General features: G+C 40.8%; 2 protein-coding genes across 3 annotated transcripts in view; one reads left to right on the plus strand and one right to left on the minus strand.

Moving 5' to 3' along the window:
- ntan1 (N-terminal asparagine amidase) overlaps nt 1-1,072 on the minus strand; it is a 4,035-nt gene extending 2,963 nt beyond the window's left edge. The window contains exons 1-2 of one of the 2 annotated variants that reach the window (XM_046047200.1): nt 815-1,071; nt 94-196 (exon numbers count right to left, since the gene is read on the minus strand). In XM_046047200.1, the coding sequence (XP_045903156.1) occupies nt 94-196; nt 815-892 (181 nt within the window). In that variant the 5' untranslated portion in view covers nt 893-1,071. Of the gene's footprint in view, nt 1-93; nt 197-814 lie in introns of both variants that reach the window. The other variant, XM_046047201.1, reaches the window with a different exon arrangement.
- A 158-nt stretch (nt 1,073-1,230) lies between these two features.
- LOC123969808 (probable ATP-dependent RNA helicase DDX17) lies at nt 1,231-11,067 on the plus strand. Its single transcript, XM_046047496.1, has 13 exons — nt 1,231-1,448; nt 2,512-2,671; nt 2,988-3,084; nt 3,363-3,496; nt 3,797-3,862; nt 3,983-4,124; nt 5,292-5,452; nt 5,558-5,730; nt 5,906-6,016; nt 6,592-6,653; nt 6,924-6,983; nt 9,528-9,764; nt 9,869-11,067. Exons 1-13 carry the CDS (start codon nt 1,396-1,398, stop codon nt 10,372-10,374), a joined length of 1,962 nt encoding a protein of 653 aa, XP_045903452.1. The 5' UTR covers nt 1,231-1,395; the 3' UTR covers nt 10,375-11,067.
- The last annotated feature ends 515 nt before the right edge of the window (nt 11,068-11,582 follow it).

Raw genomic sequence — 11,582 nt, forward strand, 5'->3', positions numbered from 1 at the left:
GCTCTTTCTTCAAAGAAACATATATTGTGAGGCTTCTGTTGATGGAAACACTGAAGGATTGAAGATCTATTCAAATCATCAGGCTTTACTTACTGTCTTCTGGTGTTGTTGCAGCAAACTCTCTCTGTTGGACATACAAGAGGCACTTTGGGTCGACATCCACAAGTGGCTTGGAGCGAAATGTTCTTGCATTTTCCTGTGAAATAATAGTAATTGTTTATATCTTAAAAAATGTCATATTGACCCCTAGGCTTTCTGGATTTGTCACATTAAAACCAAAACACCATCAGGCTGTGGTATTCATTAGTGTTACTTAATAGTTATCAATACAGACTGTAAACCTTGTTCTTTAGAAGCGGTCATAGAGAAGGAAATGTAGACTAATCAAAACTTATTTTTCAACTGATGAAAGCCAGGACTTAACTTACTGGATTTCCCTCTCTCTGTATAAAAACAATAAACACCTATCTTATGTCAAAAGTATTTTCCACAAAGACCAGACAGGAGTCATCAAAGGTTTGTCAATCAAGTGAGCTATCCTTATCTTGTAGTTTTTTTACATTTTATTTTAGGGCACAACATGCACGGAATTTAGAATCAGTCACGCTTATTACCAAAGATATCAAGATGTGTTTGCTGTTATCCGCCATGAGTTATTTGGATCTACCACCACAGTCCCGTTCATAAATCAAAATGTAAAGCAAATTACCATTTCGCTCTAGCTTTGAAGTGATTCCTTGTTACAGAGTATCGTTAACCGGCGATGGCTGCTATCTCAGCAAGCTATATTTAGACACACTACTTGGAAACAAACCTGTAAATGTGGATATTTTTCGAACAGTTCCGTCGAGCTTATGCGGCCAAGTCCTCTATTTTGAATTAACAAAGGCATTTCCTTAAGCAAGGCGCAACTCAAATCACCTGGTTACCATACTATTATAAAGACAATTATAAGTTAACTTTATATATTCTTATTAGCTCATATTATATAAATATCGGTTTTAACTTCCTGGAAGGCTGTCGTCTTCTTCTTCTACTGTTTCAATGGAGGAAGAGGCGCACAGTTTCTGACACACCGCCACCAACTGTTAAAAAGCACGAACGCGTACACGAAACACATTCTCCATTATTATTTGTACGTAGTGTCCGTATTAGCGGAGCGAAGCTACGTAGATTTACTAGCTGAAGTTACGTTGCAAAAGAGGGCAGGGGACGAGGGAAGGAGGGTGATAAGCGGCTGTTTAGCTACGTGACGCATCCAGCGATTATTTGACTAAAACCGTAAAACACGTATTTAAGCGTACAACGTGACAACGTAAACAAAACGGTGTCAAACGTGAAAATTTACGTTAAAGTTAGAAATACTACGGAGAGGATAGTAGTTTTGTCGCGATAATGAGAGGCGTTTCTTCATATGGGGACAGAGACAGGGACCGTGGACGAGACAGGTAAGTTTTTAGTTCTTATATTTAAATAGCACACACTTTTATCACATCTTTAGTGTCACACGTGTACGACAGTCAGTTTGACCCACGACCATGGTCGTTTTGAGACTCTACTGTTCTCTGAGCCGATGAATGCAACACGATCGCAGAAAAGCTCAAACTTCCTGAAGGCCTCTCTTCAGTTTGTTGTTGCTTTCACAGTAAACATTGCGCTAAGTTAACAGCGACCTTAAGGTGGCGCCATGTAATCACCAAATGAAAAAAAAAAAAAGTAAGGACCACGATTTACGTTATGTTTTTAAACTTTTATATTGACCTGATGGTGGCGCTGAAGGTAAGTTAAGGTCACAGGGGTCAATTACTTTGTTTCTTCTATAGGAGTGTGGAAGTTACAGAATAAATGTTATAGCTACATCCATCATAGTTTTATCAATTTATATATGTTTGGTGAACCAAAGTGTGAACCCTCCGGACCTGCAGACTGAGCAGACTCTGGTAATATTACACTCACCTGAAACACTGAGCCGGACTGAATCTGACTGCACATTTGAACACAAAAACTAGACATCATAACATACAAAGGCAAATGAATAGGTCAAGGCATATCTAACTTCATTACACAATTGCACATATAGATCATATAAATCTCTTGAAATAAATATAGAACATTTAGGTTACGTACGTAAATTGTGCATAATCTGTAGACTGGTAGACAGTGGTAGCGGACCACATACATAAAGTCAGCACGAGCCCCCTTTGTGAACTATGTGAAATACAGAATTGCCACTTTGGACTTCATGAGAATAATGATTCCACATGTCTGGGCGTATGGATTAAGCCATAAATACATTGGTCACAGACAAATCCAAAAGACATAGAAATTATCATCACAAGCTCTTGGGTGAAGGTTGTAACTGCACTGTTGACATAACAACGGTGGGTAGCGAGTTATTGGCATGACCTAAGCAAACGTCAAATATACACTGAATTGTACAGTACATTGCTGCAGGTAATGCTGCAGCCTGCCTTGCTGATTCCCCAGTGCTCTTTATCTCTTGACCCTCAGGCCACGGTTTGGGGCCATGAGCGGTCGCACTGGACCCCCACCAATGAAGTTTGGGAATCCAGGTGAGCGTCTCCGCAAGAAGAGGTGGAACCTGGACGAGCTGCCAAAATTTGAGAAGAACTTCTACACTGAGCACCCTGAGGTCCAACGCATGAGTCCGGTAAATCTTCTTTTTGCTCTCTCACACTCACCTACAATAATGTTATTTTTAATTTTTAAACTATAATGGTGGCCATTATCACTTGTGTTTTAGCTGCAGACAATGTTGATCAACAGAGCAACAAACAGTAACACATTTAAACACATAAATAATGCATTACAGTCATGCCAGATGTCATGATAATTTTAATTTCTTTAGAAAGTCAGAATAATTTCAGCAGAAGGTATTCTAAAAAGTATAAATCATTTATACACCATATCCAAATGTATGTTTTTCTTTCTTTTCTTTCTTTTTCCTCTTTTGCTGTCGTATCCAGTATGAAGTGGAAGAATATCGCAGAAAGAAGGAGATCACCATCAGAGGCTCTGGCTGTTCAAAGGCGATCACTGCTTTTCACCAGGCGCAGTTTCCTCGTAAGTAAACATTTCACAAACTACGGTGGATGCACAAATAATCTCTGGGAAGCATAGCATATACAAAGATAATTCATTCATTCATTCCAGCATCTAGGGACTTCAAGATTAAATTTGGTAAATTTAAATAAAACACCACAACTGCTCTAAATTACTAGTTGCAGTGTTAGTAAAATGTGTTAAAGATAATATTCTGATTGAACATCTGAAAGATAAAAACCAAAGCAACAATACGGCTGTGTAACTATCTTGTTGACTGTCCCTCCTTCTTCTGGCAGAGTATGTGATGGATGTGCTGATGCAGCAGAACTTCAAGGAGCCAACAGCGATCCAGTCTCAGGGTTTCCCTGTGGCCCTGTGCGGCAGGGACATGGTGGGGATTGCACAGACGGGCTCCGGAAAGACGCTGGCTGTAAGTCTGCCTGGCCACTTTCATCATGCATGATGATCACATTTATTCTGAAGTTCATAAAAATGTTAATTACATAGCATATTTATGTTAAGAGTGATACAGCTAAACATTAAATTAAAATAGAAATACATGAACCATAAAAGAAACACAAGAACAAAACTCAAGAAAAAATGCAAATCAGTAACGACAGTACAACTGCAGAAAGACAATGTTTAGATAATCCAAGACCCTAAAAAATATTTTTAAAGGGATTCGTAGGAGAACTAATTAGTTTGCCAAATTTGCTTTTGTTCCCTGCAGTATCTTCTTCCTGCTATTGTACACATCAACCACCAGCCCTATCTGGACAGGGGAGATGGTCCAATTGTGAGTGCAAATTCCATGTGTCTTGTGAGAACGAGTGTTTATCTAAATCCCACTACCTTACTGTAGGCGTACAATCAATCTGTAAAACCTTCCTCATTCTTCTTCATCCTCTCGTTGTAGTGTCTGGTCCTCGCCCCAACCAGAGAGCTGGCTCAGCAGGTTCAGCAAGTCGCATATGACTATGGCAAGTCTTCCCGGATAAAAAGCACCTGCGTCTATGGTGGAGCACCCAAAGGACCACAGATTCGAGACCTCGAGAGGGGTGGGTGTAGTAGTAGGCGGATCATTATTTTAAATATTTTGAAATTCAAAACCTTTATATTGAAAATCCTGTTCAATATATATTTGTGTACTTTTGAGTGCTTTCCCGGCTTTGGGGTCAGGAACTAAGGCTCTATCCACACTACTGCATTTTCATTTTAAAACGGAGACCTTTTGCTACGTTTGCATCTCCCGTCCAGACTAAAAAGAACGAAGACCTAAAACGGAGATTTATGGCGTTTTAGTGCGGACGGGCAAAAACGGAGGACTTTAGAAACGATGATGCAAACGTTCACGTTTGGGTCTCTGATTGTGTATTATAAGTCACGCAAAGCAGAAACACAATGCTACTGACAGAGTTTCCGATTTGGTCTTTTTATTAAAATATTTTGTACTGCGCAAATAACACTTATCTGCCTACACTTGTACTGCGTATGTCACCGTAATTATTATGTGACAACTTCCAGTCTGTTATCCGCTGCCACAGCTGCTATTAACTCCCATGTTACATTCAGTAACAGTCCCAGCTCGTTATTGGTCCGTGCAAAATAAAATCTGGTGTGGTTCTTTGTCTGTATTTCTTTATTCTTTCACCAAATCTTCTGTAACTACGGAATAGACCATTGGCTTCATGTTTACAACCGGCACATGCATGCCCAGTGTACATGAACGGCCACTAGATGTGCTTTTTCAGTCGCTTTAATATAGACAGAGATCAACTCTGACACACAGCTAAAACGCTGCCGTGGACGGAGATCGTATTGGTTTTGGTTGGTTTGGATGGGGCCTAAGTTGTTGGTAGCACAGTGTTGTTAATGAAATTGAACAGCAAATGGTAAAAAACAGAGCTTTATCCTGGTATGTAAATGAACTACACACACATACACACACACACACACACACACACACACACACACACACACACACACACACACACCACTCTTTCACATGTGACTTCTACAGCTGTTGCCTGGTATTTTAGCCCACACTGCATTTCCCTGGGAGGTGTGGCTATATGGTCAGTTATTGTTGGACTGCTCATAGAGGAAGTGTTGTACATGTTGAACAAATTAACAACAATCAGAACACAACTTTTTGTGAATTGTTATGTCTGAGCACATGTCTGAGTGTATGTTTTTATATATTTATTATTTAACATGTTAATTAGGTGTTGAGATCTGTATTGCCACACCTGGCCGCCTCATTGACTTCTTGGAGGCTGGGAAAACGAACCTGCGGCGCTGCACCTACCTAGTGCTGGATGAGGCTGACCGCATGCTGGACATGGGCTTTGAGCCACAGATTCGCAAGATAGTTGAACAAATCAGGGTAGGAAAAAAGCTCAGTTCCCCTGACTGCTGAAAATGATCACCTCGACTTGTTGATGTAGAAGTATTTTTTAGTTTAATCTCTTGCATGCTTTCTCTCCTTCAGCCTGACAGACAGACCCTGATGTGGAGTGCAACCTGGCCGAAGGATGTTCGGCAGCTTGCCGAGGACTTTCTAAAGGACTACATCCAGATTAATATTGGAGCTCTGGAGCTCAGTGCCAACCACAACATCCTGCAGATTGTTGATGTCTGCATGGAAACGGAAAAGGACCACAAGTAAGGATAGCCAGTGAGAAAATATGTGACTTGAAGTGACATTATGTTATGATTATCTCATTAACCGCTTTATTAGTGTTACAGAACAGGAGCTTATCCTTTCAGACAGTACAAACTGAGCTTATTACTGCTGTGCTATGATTGTCTCTCCTTGTCCCTGTCTCCCTGTCTACAGACTTTTTCAGCTGATGGAGGAGATAATGGCAGAAAAAGAGAACAAAACCATCATCTTTGTGGAGACTAAGAAGCGTTGTGATGATCTTACCAGGAGGATGAGGCGGGACGGGTGAGAAATTATGTCTGGTATGAGAAAACATGAAAACAGTAGTTGTAAGATGAGTTATGCAAATATTTGATAGACTGAAGCAATTAGACCCCGACCAATAAATTGGTGGATATGAGCTAATTGCAGATAAATCAGTATCGTGAGGGACGGAAGACGGATCCTTCAATGTTACGAGTGTTGACATTGCATAGTTTGTCCACCAGAGGCTACTCTGCAACTCCACTTGTTTGGGAGCCAAAAATCCACCATAAAACACAGCAATGAGCTGATATAATCACCTATTTATTTATAGCTACTATTTATAACAATAAACAAAGAGTTTATATTTAAACTGCATTATGTCATGTTATCTTGGTGAGGTCTCATAAGTACACATAACAAATGTTATCTTTGTTTATGTTGCGTGTTTCTGAAAAGAAGAGGGGGAATAAAGAATATCTGCCAATATATTGGAATATCAGATTTTAAAATATCAAAATCAGTATCTGTCTTAAAAATCTCAAATCGGTCAGGATCTGGAAGCTATATAAAGTGTCTACTAATCATGCCACTTTCGCTGTGGTTTTGTTTTCTAGGTGGCCAGCCATGTGTATCCATGGAGACAAGAGCCAGCCAGAAAGAGACTGGGTACTTGCAGGTAAAATGCTTGTAACACAGTGCTTCCACTTCCCTTTGTTGTAGATCACTTTCTCTTGTCATAACCAATGAGCCAGTGGACAAAACAGAATTTAAAAAAACCTTCCCTCCAACGACTGGAGATCAGTAGGCGTAGGCATTTGTTTTAAAGTTACCTATCGCCTGAGTTGAGTGGGAGTAGAGATGATTCCCATCCTCCTCTTCTGTTTGATTTTCATTGTCTGTTTCTGTTAAGATTTCTACTGTATTATTTTTTTCTTTAATCCTACAGAATTTCGAAGTGGTAAAGCTCCTATACTGATTGCTACGGATGTGGCTTCTCGTGGTCTGGGTATGTCGGCTCACACATACAGTTAATGCTGCGTAATGCTGCGTAATGCTGCGTCTCTTCTCTCATTCTTTCCTCATTTTCTTGCTAATTTTTCCCGGCAAACAATATTAAAGCTGGGGTAGGCAACAATGGAGAAACTAGCAAGAGACAGATTTTAAAAGTTTCCAACTGAAAAAATCCCCCTAAAAGCCACTCCCTCCAAAACACATTAATGTTCATGTGCAGTGAGTGGACAGGCAGAGTGCACGCTGATAGACAGGCAGGTAGGCCGTGCTTATTACAGTCCTGCGACAGCCACAGATACCACAAATATATTCTCATTTTAATATTAATCAGATCATTTGATTATATGATTGCCTTTGGGATGTAAAGATAATTTCAACAAATATAACAAAAAATGCTTGTGAAATAAATTGCCTACCCTAACTTTAAGTGTATTATACTTTTAAACAGTCAACACAGTTAAATTGATTTGTACAGTGCAACTGTACCTTTGGGCCTCTATTTGCAAAGTTATCTTGACCAGTAGGTAAGTATATTACAGATGAGACAATGATGAGAAAGCAAAATGCATTTTTAGCATAACATTAAGTGTAGAATTGTCTCCCTTTTGCTATTGTCAGATTGATATTATGACTAGTAATTTTCCATAATGTACAGCTGGGACAATATGTGTTATAGCTTTGAACTGGAAGTGTGAAAATAACAAAGAAGGTTTAATCCGTTTGAATTCAGTGATGTACAATGAAATAAATCAGCACATTGTTTTTAAGGACCCCCGTACTATTGTAACCTGACAGTTTAATGAACTGTTAAGAGTCCAGTATGGAGGCGTCAGGCCTTCTGGTCTGCTGGGTTCATAGTCTGTTTCTTGTTACTGCAGTTAAAAAGCTTCCTTCACCTGGGGCTCTTTGGCACGCTGCCTGAAAGGAGGGGTGCGTGGGCCAGATGCTCCTGCGCACTTTTTCTTATGTCTCCTTTATGGTGTCAGTACAAATTTAAAACAAAAAAAAAATGAAGATGCTTCTCATATTACCCGTTCTTCCACATAGAAGATACTAAATTGTGCAGTTGTGCCATTGATGTAATTCTGCAAAAAGATGCATATTGTTATGTTTTGCAGATGCATTTGAATAGGACAGTATAGTTGAAGTGTCTACGGTCCACAGGACGGTTAGGATGGTTAGTTTGACATCTAATTTGTTGGCAGGATAAATGTGAGAAGGGGGGATGACTGAAGTGTCTTTGACTTGCCAAAATTCCTATGACCGTATCCTTGTTCTTTTTTCCCCTCTTCTCCTCTCAGGGTTTGGCAGCACACGGCAGCTGTAACAGTCTGCGCTGCTGTCACTGCCCCCTCAGTCACGTTAACGTAGAAGCTCGGCTAGTTTTAGAGGGATTAAAGCCCCTCTTGTTCTTCTTAGGTAACTAAGATCCCCCTGCCCAGTATTGTCAGTTTGTAAATCCAACGAGCCTTCCTTGGGAGCAGCCTGAGGTGCCTGTATGTCTGTCCATCGGTCCGTCCCAAAAAGCAGACAGACAGGGGAGAGAGAGTTAGACGGGCTCGTCTGGATCCAGTCCTGGCCAGGGTCTGAGGAGGGTCCTGCAATGCAGCGAGAGAGCAACAGAACCGGCCGTTGTGTGCATGTCTCTTGAGGTTTAACGGTTCTGCTCCAGTCTGATGTTGCTGGTGTGTGCAGAAGGTGAGGGATGAATCCTGTCTCCCTCCCCCTCAGCCCCTCCCTAGAAACCAGGACTGATCAGGGGGGACTACCTTTGTAAAAACAACATGAAGGGGGTAAGTACCTCACCGCCCCTTTGTCTTAACTCCTCCATGAGCTCACCATACATTCAAGTACTTCCATCGTGCTCATATTTCAGTCAAAAGAACAGTTATTATCCTGGCACATCGTCATTCTGTTGTTCACTGGGACGGGAAAAGGTAGACTTATCGATCAGCAGTGCTGTCAGAGCCCCACTTCTTCTGTAATAAGAAACAGACTCCTTGTCTTCACACATTTTGACCAATAATCACATTGATGTGAAGATTATGAAGCCTAAAAATGGTTTCTGTACACCTCAACGTCATGCTCACTACTTCTCAAGTGAGCATGACAACCTGAAGTCAAGTTCAGTTTTAACTGTATTTGATTTAGGAGTTACAATGGTGGTTAACTGAAATGCATCTTCGGATGTATGAATTTTTTGCACAGTGTCTGATAAAGCAGGTAAGTGACAATCTGTTTAGATTTTTGACTTCTAACCATAAATATGAATATCTTCTTTAATGTAAATATGTGTAATTTCTCATTTATGTGTGCGTGTGTGTATATGTATATACATACATACACACACACACAGAAAATAATGCAATTGTATGTATATATATCTATATTTAAATTCAAACCATCAGTTCTTAAGGTGGAATTAAAATTCTTTCTCCAGCTTCCCCCCCCCCCCCCCCCCCCCCCCCCCCCCCCCCCCGAGATCATAATCTTTTTCCTTTGCCCCATGCTGTAAAATTGATTGCTCTTTATCCAAAAGATGTGGAAGATGTCAAGTTCGTCATCAACTATGACTATCCCAGCTGCTCTGAGGATTATGTCCACCGTATTGGACGTACGGCCCGCAGTACCAAAAAGGGCACCGCCTACACCTTCTTCACCCCAGGGAACTTGCGGCAGGCCCGAGACCTTGTCCGGGTTTTGACAGAGGCCCGGCAGGCCATCAACCCTAAATTGCTTCAGCTCGTGGACTCAGGGCGTGGTGGAGGAGGAGGGGGTAATTTTCAACTTAATATATCACAGTCAAGGAAGAAGAGATGTAGTCATAAACCATTTTAACAGTTTAAATTATACTGATGTTACATATGCTGTTCATTACAGGTGGCAGAATGCGTTTCCATGGCAGAAGCTCCAACAACCCAAACCTCATGTACCAGGAGGAGTGTGATCGGCGCATGCGCCCTGGTGGTGGCAGCAGCAGTAAAGACAGCCGCAGCGGTTTCAGCCATGACAGCCGCAACAGCCGTGATGGAGACCGCTCCACTTCCTCCTCCTCTTCCTCCTACAGGGACAGAAGCCGGGATCGCCGAAATAGCTACAACTCTGGCTCAGATCAGTACGAGAGTTACAGTGGCAGCGGGAGCTACAATTCCCACAGCGGAGGCCAGTCTGGTGGAGGTGGAGGTCAGGATCAATCTAGTCAGCCGCAGGGTCAGTTTGGCCAGCCGCCGCTTCCTCCTCCTCTACCTACACAATCAGGGGGGCTGCAGCCTCTGATGGCTCAGCAGTTTGTTCCACCACCGCTCATTGGCTTCATTGGGCAACCGCCTTACGCTTTTCCTTCTCCACCCCCTCCTCCTCCAGGCCCTCCACCTCCCCGAAAGTAGAATTGTAAAAAAAGAAGTGCGGAGTTAATTTGCGCTGTTAGTATGTTAACAGTGTAACTTTGTTTTTACTTTCCAATTTGTGTCTAAGAAGCAGGAGTTTGCCAAGGCATTTATTTAATTAGGTAAGGGCTTTATTTTCTATTTGTTTTTGAATATGCCCTGTGTGTGGATTTAAAATATTCCTTTAGAAAAGGAAACCTATGTACCATGGAGGAACAACTTTGTTGTGGTTTAATTTTAAACAAACCCATCAGTGCATTTCACCAGTTTGTTGTCCCTCTTTAGTTTAAGCATTCCAAAGTCAAGGCTTTGTTTAAGTTCAAAATCTGTGTCATTTTGTTTGAGGGAACCATTATAATTATTGCATTGATTTTAGGTTTGTGTTAAAACACTAAAGCAATGCTTCCATGTTGTGGATCTTCTCTTTTTTTCTATTTTTTTTTGTATGTGTAATGGACTGTCACAAGATTAAGATACATTTGTTCATGCATGCCTTTACTTTTACCTGCCCTGTAGTCAAAACTGATGTTTCTTTTGACTGGTAGCTGTTTAACTCGCATTTCATTTTAATGAGCAGATCAGCTGATGTATTTTCATGTTGATTTTTGACTAAATTGCAGTTTGTTGCTTGTTTCCTCTTTCATTCATTGTGTTCTTTTTAGTGTTTCTTAAAAAATAAAGGAATCAAAGCTTTATTTTTGACATTGCAAATTATTGATCACATTATTTATACGTCAGGTGAATTCCCTGTACAAACGACTTTATTTGCCTTTGAATACACATTTTTAGTACATTCTCAGTTTGTACCCAGCAGTACGTCCACGTATGTTGCTTTTATTCGTAAATAAACATCATGGCGTTAAGTTTTTATTTACATTGTGAGCACAAATGGAAAAGACGTTTTCTCTCAGAAATACATCTGTATAGGCCTTGTCACACTTACTTTTGCATCAATCTTAAATATCTGGATCCAGTTTTGACACACTTTGGGTCTGAAGTTGCATGTTTAAGTTCCCTAAGTTAGTTTTCTTCTTGCCAGTCCTAGTTATTGTGGGAGGTCCGGTCTGATTCATGTATTTCAAAGCTGGACACGGGTGATTGATCATGACTTCCAGCAGTGTAGTGCAAACTGAAGTGTAGAGGTTATTTAAATAAAAGTTACCAAGAACAGGGATTTGTATCTGTAATAGGTTTTGTGCGTCATTAAT

Source organism: Micropterus dolomieu, linkage group LG04 (assembly GCF_021292245.1).
Source record: "Micropterus dolomieu isolate WLL.071019.BEF.003 ecotype Adirondacks linkage group LG04, ASM2129224v1, whole genome shotgun sequence".
NCBI classification, from domain to species: Eukaryota; Metazoa; Chordata; class Actinopteri; order Centrarchiformes; family Centrarchidae; genus Micropterus; species Micropterus dolomieu.

What these genes read in the sequence shown, in the direction of transcription:
- LOC123969808 (XM_046047496.1), top strand. Translation starts at nt 1,396, where the DNA reads ATGAGAGGCGTTTCTTCATATGGGGACAGAGACAGGGACCGTGGACGA. An exon ending in AGGGACCGTGGACGAGACAG is followed by an intron (nt 1,449 to 2,511) that starts GTAAGTTTTTAG and finishes CTTGACCCTCAG; the next exon opens with GCCACGGTTTGGGGCCATGA. An exon ending in GATTCGAGACCTCGAGAGGG is followed by an intron (nt 4,125 to 5,291) that starts GTGGGTGTAGTA and finishes CATGTTAATTAG; the next exon opens with GTGTTGAGATCTGTATTGCC.